This window comes from Capra hircus, chromosome 14 (genome assembly GCF_001704415.2).
Source record: "Capra hircus breed San Clemente chromosome 14, ASM170441v1, whole genome shotgun sequence".
Classification (NCBI taxonomy): Eukaryota; Metazoa; Chordata; class Mammalia; order Artiodactyla; family Bovidae; genus Capra; species Capra hircus.
Genome location: NC_030821.1, coordinates 20,321,821 through 20,334,545, shown reverse-complemented (window position 1 = coordinate 20,334,545; position 12,725 = coordinate 20,321,821). Strand labels below are relative to the sequence as shown.

The window sequence follows — 12,725 nt, the reverse complement described above, 5'->3', positions numbered from 1 at the left end:
CTATCTCCCTCACCAGACTGGAACTCCTCAGAGGCTAAGATTTGGGTTTTGGCCATTTCTGGATCCTGCCCACTTCTTGTTTTCTTTTTTTTTAATGTTTATTTTTAAGGATAATTGCTTTACAGAATTTTGTTGTTTTCTGTCAAACCTCAGCATGAATCAGCCATAGGTATACATATATCCCCTCCCTTTGGAACCTCCTTCCCATCTCCCTCCCCATCCCACCCCTCTAGGTTGACACAGAGCCCCTGTTTGAGTTTCCTGAGCCATACGGCAAATTCCCATTGGCTATCTACTTTACATATGGTAATGTAAGTTTCCGTGTTACTCTTTCCATGCATCTCACCCTCTCCTCCCCTCTCCCCATGTCCGTAAGTCTATTCTCTATATCTGTTTCTCCATTGCTGCCCTGTAAATAAATTCTTAAGTACCATTTTTCTAGATTCTGTATATATGCATTAGAATATGGTATTTAACTTTCTCTTTCTGACTTATTTCACTCTGTATAATAGGTTCTAGGTTCATCCACCTCATTAGAACTGACTCAAAGGTGTTCCTTTTTTATGGCTGAGTAATATTCCATTGTATATATGTACCACAACTTCTTTATCCATTCATCTATTGATGGGCATCTAGATTGCTTCCATGTTCTAGCTGTTGTAAATAGTGCTACAGTGAACAATGGGATACATGTGTCTTTTTAAATTTTGGTTTCCTTAGGGTGTATCTAGGAGTGGGATTGCTGGGTCATATGGTGGTTTTATTCCTAGTTTTTTAAGGAATCACCATACCATCTTCCATAGTGGCTGTATCAGTTTACATTTCCGCTAGTGGAAACATTTTTGATGCCGAATATCATCATTCATGTTGTTGTATTGCTTTCAATAAAAGCAGTTATTTATATGTATAATAAACTGTGACACTTTGTATACCTTTGTAAGATTTTTCATCTGAAATCCCAGCCCAGCCCTGGAATCATCCCAGCCTGGTGCCAGATGGTGAAGAAGCCTCTAGAAGACTCCAGTCACCTGAGTTTCACCTGGAGCAAAGACAAGGCATTCCACCACACCCTTCCTAAATTTCTGACCTACAAATTCATGAATGTTAGAAAAATGATTGTTTTATTTTAAAAAAATCACAAAGTAGACTAAAACTCTTCTCTGGTCATTTTTTTTTTTAAACATTTTTCTTAGTATATGAAAACTCAGTTTTCACTGAAGTTTTAGAAGAAGAAAGGGAATGTTGCCGCCCCCCACCCCGACCCCAAACCTTCCAGATTGAACTTTCAGATATTCTGATGCTTGGTGGTCCCTATTCCATCAAGAGCAGAAGTTATTCCAGCCACACAGGGTCATGCCCACATCCCTGGGGCACTCTCTATAGTGTAGAGAGAAAGATGACCTGCTGGAAGGAATTCTAAGTGGTGGGACCAGTTGTCTATAGAACAGTGAATGCTGGATTTCACATGCCCTGTCTGGCATCCTGGCTCCAGGACCCTTGCTGTTACTGACTTGTCTGAAGCACACCTAAAGCCCTTGACAGTTATATCATGGTGTTAGTCTTGCCTTCACTGAACAAAGCTCCTAGAAAGGTACTTCTCATTGACAACAGCTCCTGGTACTATCATTGCAGGTACTCAACAGACAAACCCTTGCCTTTATATCAGTTTTCCCTGTGAGGATGATGAGCAGATTCAGGCAACTAACCCACCACCACAGGCCAGGCTTCCAGCTGAGGGGTGGCCTCTGGCTTCCCTGAGGGATCCTTCGAGGCGGTGATGTCATCAATGCATTTTCCAGAAATGCCCAAGGTGCATCCAGAATGCCCCTCCAGCCTCTCCTAGTCCTTGTAAATTCAGTTTCTTCAGAACTCCCTCCTCTCCCAACCTCTCCAAGCACCTTCTTGAATTTGAGGCATTGGTGAAGAGTGTATAGAACACAGTATCTGGTATTTAAATGGATAAGTCTGGCTTGGCAGGTTAGTAAATGAATGAATCTGGACCAACAAGGGGGTGAGCAGGTGGGTAGGTGAATAAGAGCATGGACTCTCACCAAGCATGCCCTGGAATGGCACCCTCCAGAGGACAGGGATTCCCACTTATTCAAGACCCCAGCCGGATTCCCCTGACCCAACAGCATGAAATTTTTTCAAAATCCATTTTAAAAATGTGTTACTTAGAAACTAGAATATTTATAAACATGTAATCAAAGTGTGGCAAGACACTTATAAAGGTAACTTACCATTTGGTACACACAAACATTCATTTATACCTAGTTGCTAGGTAATACATTTTTGAAATGTTCAATATTTTATATCTATCACCCGTATTAGTGGGCCATTATTTCCCTCAGCTAAAAGCAAACTATGTTTTCTATCACCATCAATATTCTTTAACCTTGAAGGAAACTTTTAAAGAAACAGGGATGGGAGAGCTTTAAGATCCCATCCAGGGTTTCTCAACCTTACCTGTGTGATTCAAAGTCTTACCTGGGAAGACTTTTAAAAATCTCAATGTGTTTTTTTTTCCTTTTATAAAACATTCTCTTAATTTTTTTTTGCTTTTGTTTATTGTGTGTGTGTGGCTTGTCTTTTTTCTCTTTATGGTTTGGCATCCATGTTTTTAAAGGTTCCCAAGTGATTCCCATGTGCAACCAAGGCTTTAACCCACGTGCAGCTGAGACTAGTAAAGAGACTTACTCTGCAAACGTGTAGGCTTTATGTTCCTTGTAAAAGTCAGACGTGAAATCAGCCCATGTCCTCATTCTGATCCCGCCTCATCATCTCCCTCTTCTTTACACTTATTTCTGCCTTGGTGCTTGAGTGACTCATGGGCCGTGTCTGTGAGGATCCAAGTTCAGGTGAGCTATGCTATCATTTTGTGAAAGCTGTACTTTTCACTCATGAATGTTGGATTGAACTTCTGTGCCTTGAAGTAGTTTTAGGGACTGAGGAAAGCATAGTTGAAATAAATCCTGAGGAGTTTGCAAACCACCCCGAGCCACAGCTGGCCCTTCCCCCAAATCACAGGAATGTTGAGAAACAGCAGCTGTATGGCCACCCTACCCTCTGTCAGTGGGCTTGCTCCCCCCATACATTTGTACTCTGTTCGTTGCCCCCAGTCAAAACCCAACCACGTGTCCCTTGGGGAGTCAGTTTCTCTCCAATGCTCCCTACCATAGCAGCTTTGAAAAAGTGTTAGTCTTCAATCCTAACTAGTCTCGTTTTCTGCTTTGATTGTTTATTTTCTGGACTAGGTCATGTCACTGGCTCATTTGGAAAAGCAACATGTGAGGATGCCAACCCACAAAATCTCTTTTCCCGGGTTTTGGCATTAGTGGGGTGTGAAGTAGCACACGGGAGGGCAGACGTCACCATTCACCTTCCATGCCCATCCCTTCATCCTTCCGATGCCCACTAACCAGGTGGGGCTCAGGAGTGGGGGTTGAACCAAAAGACTTGCACACGCCAGTGGGTTGCAGTTATGTATTCAGTTTCCTATGTTCTTGAATAACACGGGCCACGCGAAGGGGGAGAGAAACACTGGAAGAGCTGCCTGGCTGGGTACATGACTTAGTCTACTAAGTCCTAGGTTCCTACGCTTTACAAGATCATCTTCCTACAGGAAAACCGGCTCCCACAAGGATAGCAGGGGTTACAGGGGTCACAGGGGTTACAGGGGCTGCAGGGGCTACAGGGGCTGCAGGGGTTACAGGGGTTACAGGGGCTACAGGGGCTACAGGGGTTACAGGGGTTACAGGGAGACGTGCAAGGGTAGCAGGGAGACTCGATCTTGACACAACTGCCGAGCCCGTAGGAGTACGTCACGTCCTTCTCGTCCACGCACGGGGGCAAGCTGAACTCTTTGCAGATGTTCATGTAGCTGTATTTTTTCGACCCCAGGCAGTCGTATCTGTTCTCGCGCTCGGCCGACACGCACACCTTTCCGTCCTTCACTCTCACCTTGACTTGATCCGGTTCAAAGCCGCACACGTTCACCGATCCTAAAATGTTACTGCTACAGCAAGAGGACGCCAGAATTCTATTTGTTGTTCTTCTCAGTCTGGAGTTTAGGAAAAGGAAAGGGTGGGAGGGAGAAGCTCAGACGGTGGGGCTCAGACACAACTTGACAAGCAGCATTTTAACCTCTATTAAAAAACAAAAACCCAGCTGAAGTAAACACTAGTCACTGTGAGGAGTCAAACTTTACAGAAAGGTGTAAAGTGAGAAATGAGAGTCGGCCCATGGGAACCACACCCTCCCCCAGGTAAACCCTTGTTAACTATCGGTGAGTGTTTGGTCTTCCAGATCTCTCTGGAAGTTTATTTTTATTTTTACTGTTTATTTTTAATTTTCTTTTTCTTCCAGTTTTATTGAGAGATAATTGACATACAGCATTGTAAATTTAAGGTGTATAGCATAATGATTTGACTTAACATACATCGTGAAATGATTATCTCAGTAAGTTTAATGATTATCTATCACTTCATATAGATACTGAATTAAACAGAAAGATCTTTTTCCTTGTGATGAGAACACCTAGGATTTAGTCTCTTAACTTTCATATACAACCTACAGCACTGTTAATTAATCATATTGTATATTACATGCCTAGTACTTATTTACCTTATAACTGGAAGTTTGTACCTTTCGACCACCTTTATCCAATCCTCCCCCTTCCTCATCCCTCTAGTAACCACAAATCTGATCTCTTTTTCTGTCTGGTTGATTTGTTGGTTGGGTTCTTCTAAAGTATAATTGACCTACAACATTCCTGGGGCACAACATAGTGATTTGATACTTTTGTCCATTACAAAATGATCAGCACTTTCTCTTGCATTTAAATCTCAACTCCTTGTCTTATTAGTTATGGAACCCTGGGCAGGCTTCTTAACCTCTCTTTGCCTCAGTTTCCTCATCTGTAAAACTGGGACAATACCAGTAACCCATTTCTAGGGGTTTCATGAGACAAATTAGTTAATGAATGAAAAGGACCTATATACCAGTGCTCCGAGCACGGTTAGCACGACAGGCTTTTGTCTGTTGCCTGTGTGTGTGTGTGTGTCCCACAATGTGCCATGGAAAGCACTAAGCCATTGGAGGCATTGTTTCGTTTGACCTTCATGAGAACCCTGTCACGCGGTGGAATTGTCACTGTTTTGTAGATGGGGAGATGCTGAAGGTGGTAAGTGCAGAGCCTAGATTCAAATCCAGCCCTGTTTAATGCCAAGGTCATGATTTTAACCATCACTTAGACTGAGCTCTCAGCATGAGGACCCAGACACTCAGTCTTGGGGGCCTGGCATCAGCCCTGCCTGCTCTGGGCCTCCTCAGGGACCACTTTCTTTCTAATTGCCTGAGCCTTCCAAAGACCCCCTAATGCTCTGAAATGCTCTTCTGTTTACTCCCTAACATTAAAGAAAAAAAAAATCTGTATTCTAAGAGCCACTCCTGGCAAATCTTGCATCTTTGGCCTCCAAAGGGAGGTCTTGGCATGTGTGCTTTTTAGAACCTCTGCTGGTTTGAGTAGTCTGGACTCTGATTGGGTGTTTAATCTGAGATATATTTTTTATTCTGACTTTTTATGCTGAATTTTGTTTATACACTTACTGCTTTTTGTTACATAAGTTACACAAGTTCACTGTAGAAAACTCAAAATGTGCTGTGCTCGGTCGCTTCAGTCATGGTCGACTCTGTGACCCCGTGGACTGCAGCCCACCTGGCTCCTCTGTCCATGGGATTCTCCAGGCAATAACACTGGAGTGGGTAGCCATGCCCTTCTCCAGGGGATCTTCCTAACCCAGGGATCGAACCTGAGTCTCATGTCTCCTAAATTGGCAGATGGGTTTTTAACCACTAGCGCCACCTGGTAAGCCCAGAAAACTCAAAGTACAAATAAAGAGATGGACTATTTTTTCTTTTTTAACAGACCACAAAAGCCCTCTTGCCTTCTGCAGGAGATGGATCTGGGAGCCCGATCTACAAGCCAAAGCCAGCTCCCAGATCCATCTCCTCTTCTCAGCAATCTAAGTCTTGGGGTCTAAATTCTTGTTTGCTTTGGATTTTGCTTAGATGTCCCCCTCTTCCACTATTCCTGTCACTGTGGCCCCCTCTCCACTGCAGCAGATGCACGGGGACCCTCAGGAAATTGTCCCGGAAGTCTTGGCTGGATCAGGTTTCTTTCTTTTGCTCCTAGGTCAGGTGTGACCTGTAGGGATGTGTGGGTTTAGGAGAAATTGTATAAGCCTCGTTTTACTCATTAGATTCAGCTCCGGACTTGCAACCTGACTCCTGCCTGGCAGTGTACCATCACCCTACATGAGATTTTCCTTGGCTCTGTGAGGTTCTGGGTAAAGGGAGATGGCCTGCTTTACTGTGATCATGAGGGCGGAGGTTGGTCACGGTCAACAGGGGCAAGTCAGCCTCTTTGGTGGCTGGCAGAAGCCTCTTAGGAAAACTGGGGAAGAGCGAGTGGGCAGCGCTGTTTGCCTGCCACTCTGGGGTGTCACCTCCCCTCCCGACTGAAACTGGATTTCACCTGAAGGTATGACCACGCTCCTGAATGTGATTCTGCCCAGAGCAAAGGGGAGTGATACTGCCAGCCATCTTCACAAAGAGATGAATCAGTTTTCTGCCGAGTGACGAATAAGGTGAGAAGAGGATGACGAGAAGGCCAGTCTCTACGCTGAACCAGAGGATGACCGCCCTTCCTCTAGTTACTTTTTCTCCTTAGACCCCTGCCAGTAGCCCATTCAGCTTACTTGTTCCTTTCCAACACATCTTTCCCTCTTCTTTTGCCTCTTCCTGTCTCCTTGCCTTGTCTCTCTCCTGGTTTTGGATGATACTGGAGAAGTATGACTCTCAGCGGGAACAAGGTGGCGCCACAGGTGCATCTGAACACCTGTGGCACTTGTTCAAACACAGGTGTCTGGGCCTCACCCTGGAGTTTCTGATTCAGCTGGTCCGAGGAGGGAACCAGGAATTTGCGTTTCTAACAAGTTCCAGGTGATGCTGGCTTCTGGGTTCAGACAGCAGATCACTGCGACCATTGCTGACCAGGCCGTTTAAGCATGTTGATTCCAGAACTCTGGCAAACCTGGCCTCAAGTCCCGGCTTCCTGTATCCTGAGGATCAAGAACGTTGCCCTGACTCTGTTTCATCATCTCTAAGTTGGCCAAGATGTTGCAAGAATTAAATGAAGATGATGTGCTAGGCACTTGATTTTCACTCGATAAAGGTAAGTCTCTTTATCAGTCTCCACCTTACACAGACTTCCCCGAAATATGAGGCTTTAAGTGGCCAAGCCCCAAGTCCTGTGTCATTAAACACTAAGGCTAAATAATGGACATGCCCTTGGCCTGCAGGGGCAGCAACTCCGACTCCTGCTGCCCTGGGTGCCTGGGCCCTGAGACCTATGGGTACAAAGAGATTGCGGTGAGAGGGGACGAGGGGCCCAGCTTGCTTCCAGCTCTGCAAGGTCACAGAGGGAAAGAGCGAGCTCTCTGCTCCGTGGGAGAGTCAGCCTGCCGCCAGCCGTTAGGTAAAGCCACAGAGCCCCTGGGTTCCTCTCTGCTGGCTTCCCACAGTGTGACTATGCCCTGATCTTCGGGTCAAAGAATGAGGTGGGTAGGGGGAGTGGAGTGATTTGCCTGAGGGCTTAAAACCCAGGGAGGCACTGCTAAACCACAAAAAAAATGCACTCTGGGGGCTGACAGTCATCAGCCTCCCCCAAGGAGGGTGATTCAGGGAGAACTTCATACTCAGAGTGTGAGGGGTAAAAGGAAATGAGAAGGCTGGTTTCAGAGTTCTCAGAAGATGATGCCTCTGATGTGGGGGGTTTTTTAAGGGAACTTCTTGAGCTGCAGATTGGCCAAGGATACTTGGATGAGTGGACGGAAGCAGTCTCAGGATGAATTTCCAGGTACCTGCAAAGGGCCCAGCGTTGAGCCTAGGGCATTCCTAGGTGCAGCTGCAAATCAAGGTTTATTTGCCCACGAACACTAGAGCCAGGTGTTGGAGCCACTCCAATATGAGCTATAATTAGATAATGAACTCCTAAGGGCAGGATGGCTCTTACCCAGAGGGTAAAGCATCTGCCTGCAATGTGGGAGACCCGGGTTCAGTTCCCAGGTCGGGAAGATCCCCTGGAGAAGGAAATGGCAAGCCATTCCAGTACTCTTGCCTGGAAAATTCCATGGAAGGAGGAGCCAGGTAAACTACAGTCCATGGGATTGCAAAGAGTCGCACACGACTGAGGAACTTCACTTCTAAGGGCAGGATTGAGGAGGGGCTGGCTTTGTTTCTACCATTTGCGTACAGAGGACAGGAAGCCCACGAAATGCAGGGGTGATTCAAGTGCAAACTTACATCAGGCTGGTCTCATGGTTTCTTACAAGAGAAATCAAACTCAGTAACTTCAGTCTCTCTCAATTCAGAAGCGGAAGGAAGGAAGGGTCAGGGAAAAGGCTAGTGCTTAGAGTACAAAAGTAATTGGGGCAGAAGAAAAGAATTTCAAAGAAGCTAATGAAATGGAAGTGCTTACTTGGGTCTCCACTATTGAAGATACTGCCAAGGTGTCTTTAGAAGTAGCTGCTCAGTAAACAATGGAAAGAATTTGGACCTTCTGTACCCAAACTAAAAATACAGGCACACAATCAAATACACACCAATCAAATACACACTCAGGAAGGCTCAAGTGACTTTTGGGGGAAATTATATGGCCTGCCAAAACTTCTTGCCCATTATTAACGGAACACCCAAAGACGGAGCACACAGACTCTCACACAGAAAAACAATTCCAGTGGGGCCATGGCAACTATAGACCAAGGCATCTTCTGCATTGGGCAAAGAAGCTTCTGGATAACATGTCCTGGCACCTAAGAGGACATGTCATACCTAACCAAACTGCTAGCTTTTGCTTTAAAGGGTAAAAGGTCACGTGCATATGTTTTCTAAATTCTAAAAGCCTTGGGAAGGTTTCACAACAAAGACTGTTTTTTAAAAATCGAATCAACATGATATTTCTGAATCCATTCAGTCATGGGTTGGGAGCTGAGAGATAAGAAAAGAGGCATTTCACTGAAAAAAAAAAAAAAATTAGTGGGAGTCCTCTGGGACTAGAGCTGGACCAGGCTTTAACATTTTCATTCATATTCAGAAATTTGAATATTTAGGTTTGCAGGTAACTCTAAGCTTTTCAGGACAGTGAAATGTCAAGCTGTTAGAAATAGAGCATAGGAGTTTCCCAAGGTGGTCTGAATAGGAAGAAAAGCAGCGGGGAAGAGGGCAGACCTGAGGTCATTTCTGAAATGAACTCAGGATTACCAGTTCAGAGATCTCAGAAGACAGCAGCAGCTTCATATACTGCTGCAGGCCACAGTATGAAAAAAATTAGCGAAAAATCCAGACATCAGCAGGCAAAGTATCACAAACCATAGCAAGTGTTACCTCTTATATAAACCATACTGCTGAGATTTAAGCTTGAAGTCGTGTCTACTGCAGATCATTAAGTAGAGACTCTCAGAGTAGGCAGAGGGTGCCCAGCTGGTACAGAGCTCACCTGGAGAGCCTGGAGACAGACTGAGCAGACTTGGAGCAAGTATTTGAATAGTCAGAGGCACGGGGAGGCAGACACAGGCTGCTCACAAGTAGCCCTTCATTCAGACCGAATATTTTTTAAAAAGGGCCCTTGCATGACATTTATGTAACTTGATACTTGATGGGGTAAAAATTAAAACTGGTTCAGATTGAGTGTAGACGAGTTTATTTGGCAATGGTCCCATCTCAGACTATTGAAGGAAGTTCATTACTGACCTTTGGTGACCGATGACCTAGACAATAATTGTTCTATTGCCCTTTCCAGGGAATCATCACTGTCCCTGTTGTCAAGGGCTTCATTCTCTTTCTGTCTTCATCCATCCATCCATCCATTGTCATCTTTCTTTTTCTTTTTCTTTCTTCCCCTCTCTCCCCCTCCTCTCTCCCCTTCCTTCCTTGTTCCCTTCCCTCCTTTTTCTTTCTTCCTATCTATTCATCTGTTAATATATCTGTCTCTCTGTCTAATCTATCATCTAATCTATTAATCTTATCACTGGGATAAGAAGGACATTGTTTAAGGATACAAACTGGCAATGAGTAGTAAGTCCTAGAGATCTAATGCACAGTATAGTAAATGTAGACAAAAGAAACGTTGTATTATAATCATCAAACTGGATAAGAGGCTAGGGCTTAATCAATCCAATCACTAAAAAGAAATATGTTACACAGTTTGTTGTTGTTTAGACTTCAGTCGTGTCCAACTCTGTGCAGCCCACCAGGCTCCCCCGTCCCTGGGATTCTCCAGGCAAGAACACTGGAGTGGGTTGCCATTTCCTTCTCCAATGCATGAAAGTGAAAAGTGAAAGTGAAGTTGCTCAGTCGTGTCTGACCTTCAGCGACCCCATGGACCACAGCTTTCTAGGCTCCTCCGTCCATGGGATTTTCCAGGCAAGAGTACTGGAGTGGGGTGCCATTGCCTCCTCCGTGTTTAGTCACTAAGTCCTGTCTAACTCTTTGCGACCCCATGGACTGTAGCCCACCAGGCTCCTCTGTCCCTGGGATTTCCCAGGCAAGAATACTGGCGTGTGTTGCTATTTCCTTCTCCAGGGAATCTTCCCAACCCAGGGATCAAACCCTCATTTCCTGCATTGGCAGAAGGATTCTTTACCACTGAGCCACTAGGGAAGCCCCTGTGTAGCACAATAGAGATAGCTAATTATTGCTACAATGGCAATCATAATATATAAATGTATGAAATTTGCAACATTGTACACCTTAAATTCATAGAATATTATGTCAAATATAATTAAATAAAAAGATCATCTATTTGTGCCATCTTTTAAAAAAATAGTAGCATATTAAGTAGTTTTTCTGCACCTTTTTTCCCTTAGTATGACAATACTTAAAATGCTTCATCAGTTCTTTTTACAGCTACATATTATCCCAATGCATGAATGCACCATAATTTGTTTAACCAGGTGACAATGCTTTCAACTATTTTTTCTATCATAGTTACAGACTAAATGGCATAAGTAGACAGAAAAAGAAAGTTTTCTCAGGCGAAAAGTAAAATGTGATGAAAACCAAAAAAACTTGTAAAGTGAATTTAAAATTATCCAGTTCAATTAAAACCTTTTCAACTGTATTCTGAACACTGTGGCTTCAGTTCTGTCATCTCTTTACACAATCTTTACTATAGTTGAAGGGGGAGGCAGACAATAAGCCCAATACCAGCTGAATTTGAAGTCATCAAGAGTTGGAGAATAGGAGAAAGGATTTCCTACAAAACCAAATAAATGCCTCTATTGTTCAATTTGCTCCCCTGCTCTTAAAGCCTCTGGCAAACGTTTGACTTGATCAATTATTATTACTTCTCCCATAGTTATTTCTGTAAGCCGAAATACACTCAAATCACTTTACTCATAACCAGAAAAAAATGTTTCATTTGCTGCTCCCAATAGCTTTTTAATGATGCCCCCTGTTTCTTTCCCCCATTGAAGCCACATTATTTATCACATTGGCGCTCCTGCCATAAGCCGAAAACAACCTTGCCAATCGACATCATTACACTGTCTTTGGAGAATCTTACAGTCCCCATTATGGACCCGTTTCCTCTTCTTTCCTTAAATCTTTTCTGTGTCACCAGAGTCATTATCTTGAACCCGGTTCATCTTTGTTCGTATATCGATTGTCACCCTCTCCTCCCTGATTCCACCCTAGGAGGCTAATGCACCAACTATAAAGCCCTGAAGGTGCTGTCTTACTTGGCAAGCTCTCTCTTCTCATCCTCTATCGCTCTAATGGCTTTCCTCTCCAGACTCCTGAGAGACGGGCGAAGACAGTAAAGCTTCACGTCACACAGGCAGCACGGGTAGAGGTCGCACAGGCCGCAGGAGCGCGGCCGCTTGGCATAGCACAGGCAGTAGGGGTAGGGGTGCAGGTCGCAGCAGCAGTAGGGGTGCACGTACAGGTCGCAGAGGCACCGCGCGCTGAGCTCGTCGATGCATCGCAGCTGCCTCAGCTCTCTGTCCACCTTCTTGATGTCCCTCCTCACACTGTCCAAAAGACAACTCAGTGCAGCCATCACAGTCACACCTTATTGTTCTGTGAGTACCTTTGGGAAATGGCACTCGGGGGGGAAAAAAATTGTTCTAAGCTCTTCTCAGAGGTTTCTTTTAAAAATAAATGAGGCACACATGGTTCACTTACTTTATAAAGCTTGGGTTCTATGACCTCACCACCCTCTTAAGTATGTCATAGTCTTTCGGTTACCATGAGAACTGTACCCAGCCAAGGTCTCCGGAGGGCCTCCTTAGAGTTGCAGAGCTACTCTCAGAACCACCCTAATGCTAAGATTTCATTCACCTTGAAGTGGGATGGGCCCCCCCAGTCATCACAGTTCCTTAGGGTTTATTGGGCTAAATCGTGCTGCCCTTGACTTGTGTGTGTCCCGTGGATTAGCCACCGCGATGAAGACCGTAGTGTGCAGGGTGGAAGGAGCTGCCTGGCTCCTTCCTTCAGGACCTTCTCACTCCAGCCTCAACATCTAGCCTTGCCCCTTTTACTCTAGGATTCATTCTGGCTTCTATTCCTTTATAGGTAGAATATTAAGAGCTCCCCAGGGGTTCTCCTTACCAAGCTAACCTTGAGTCAGCCTTTGTCCTTGACCTTCTGAGCCTCCCATATCTGGG

General features: G+C 44.8%; 1 protein-coding gene across 1 annotated transcript; it reads right to left on the bottom strand.

Moving 5' to 3' along the window:
- Positions 3,470–12,215, bottom strand: ODF1 (outer dense fiber of sperm tails 1; the record flags this gene model as incomplete). Its single annotated transcript, NM_001314333.1, is given in 2 exon segments — positions 3,470–4,060; positions 11,799–12,215. Coding segments are annotated over 2 exon segments (780 nt in total). The 3' UTR covers positions 3,470–3,600.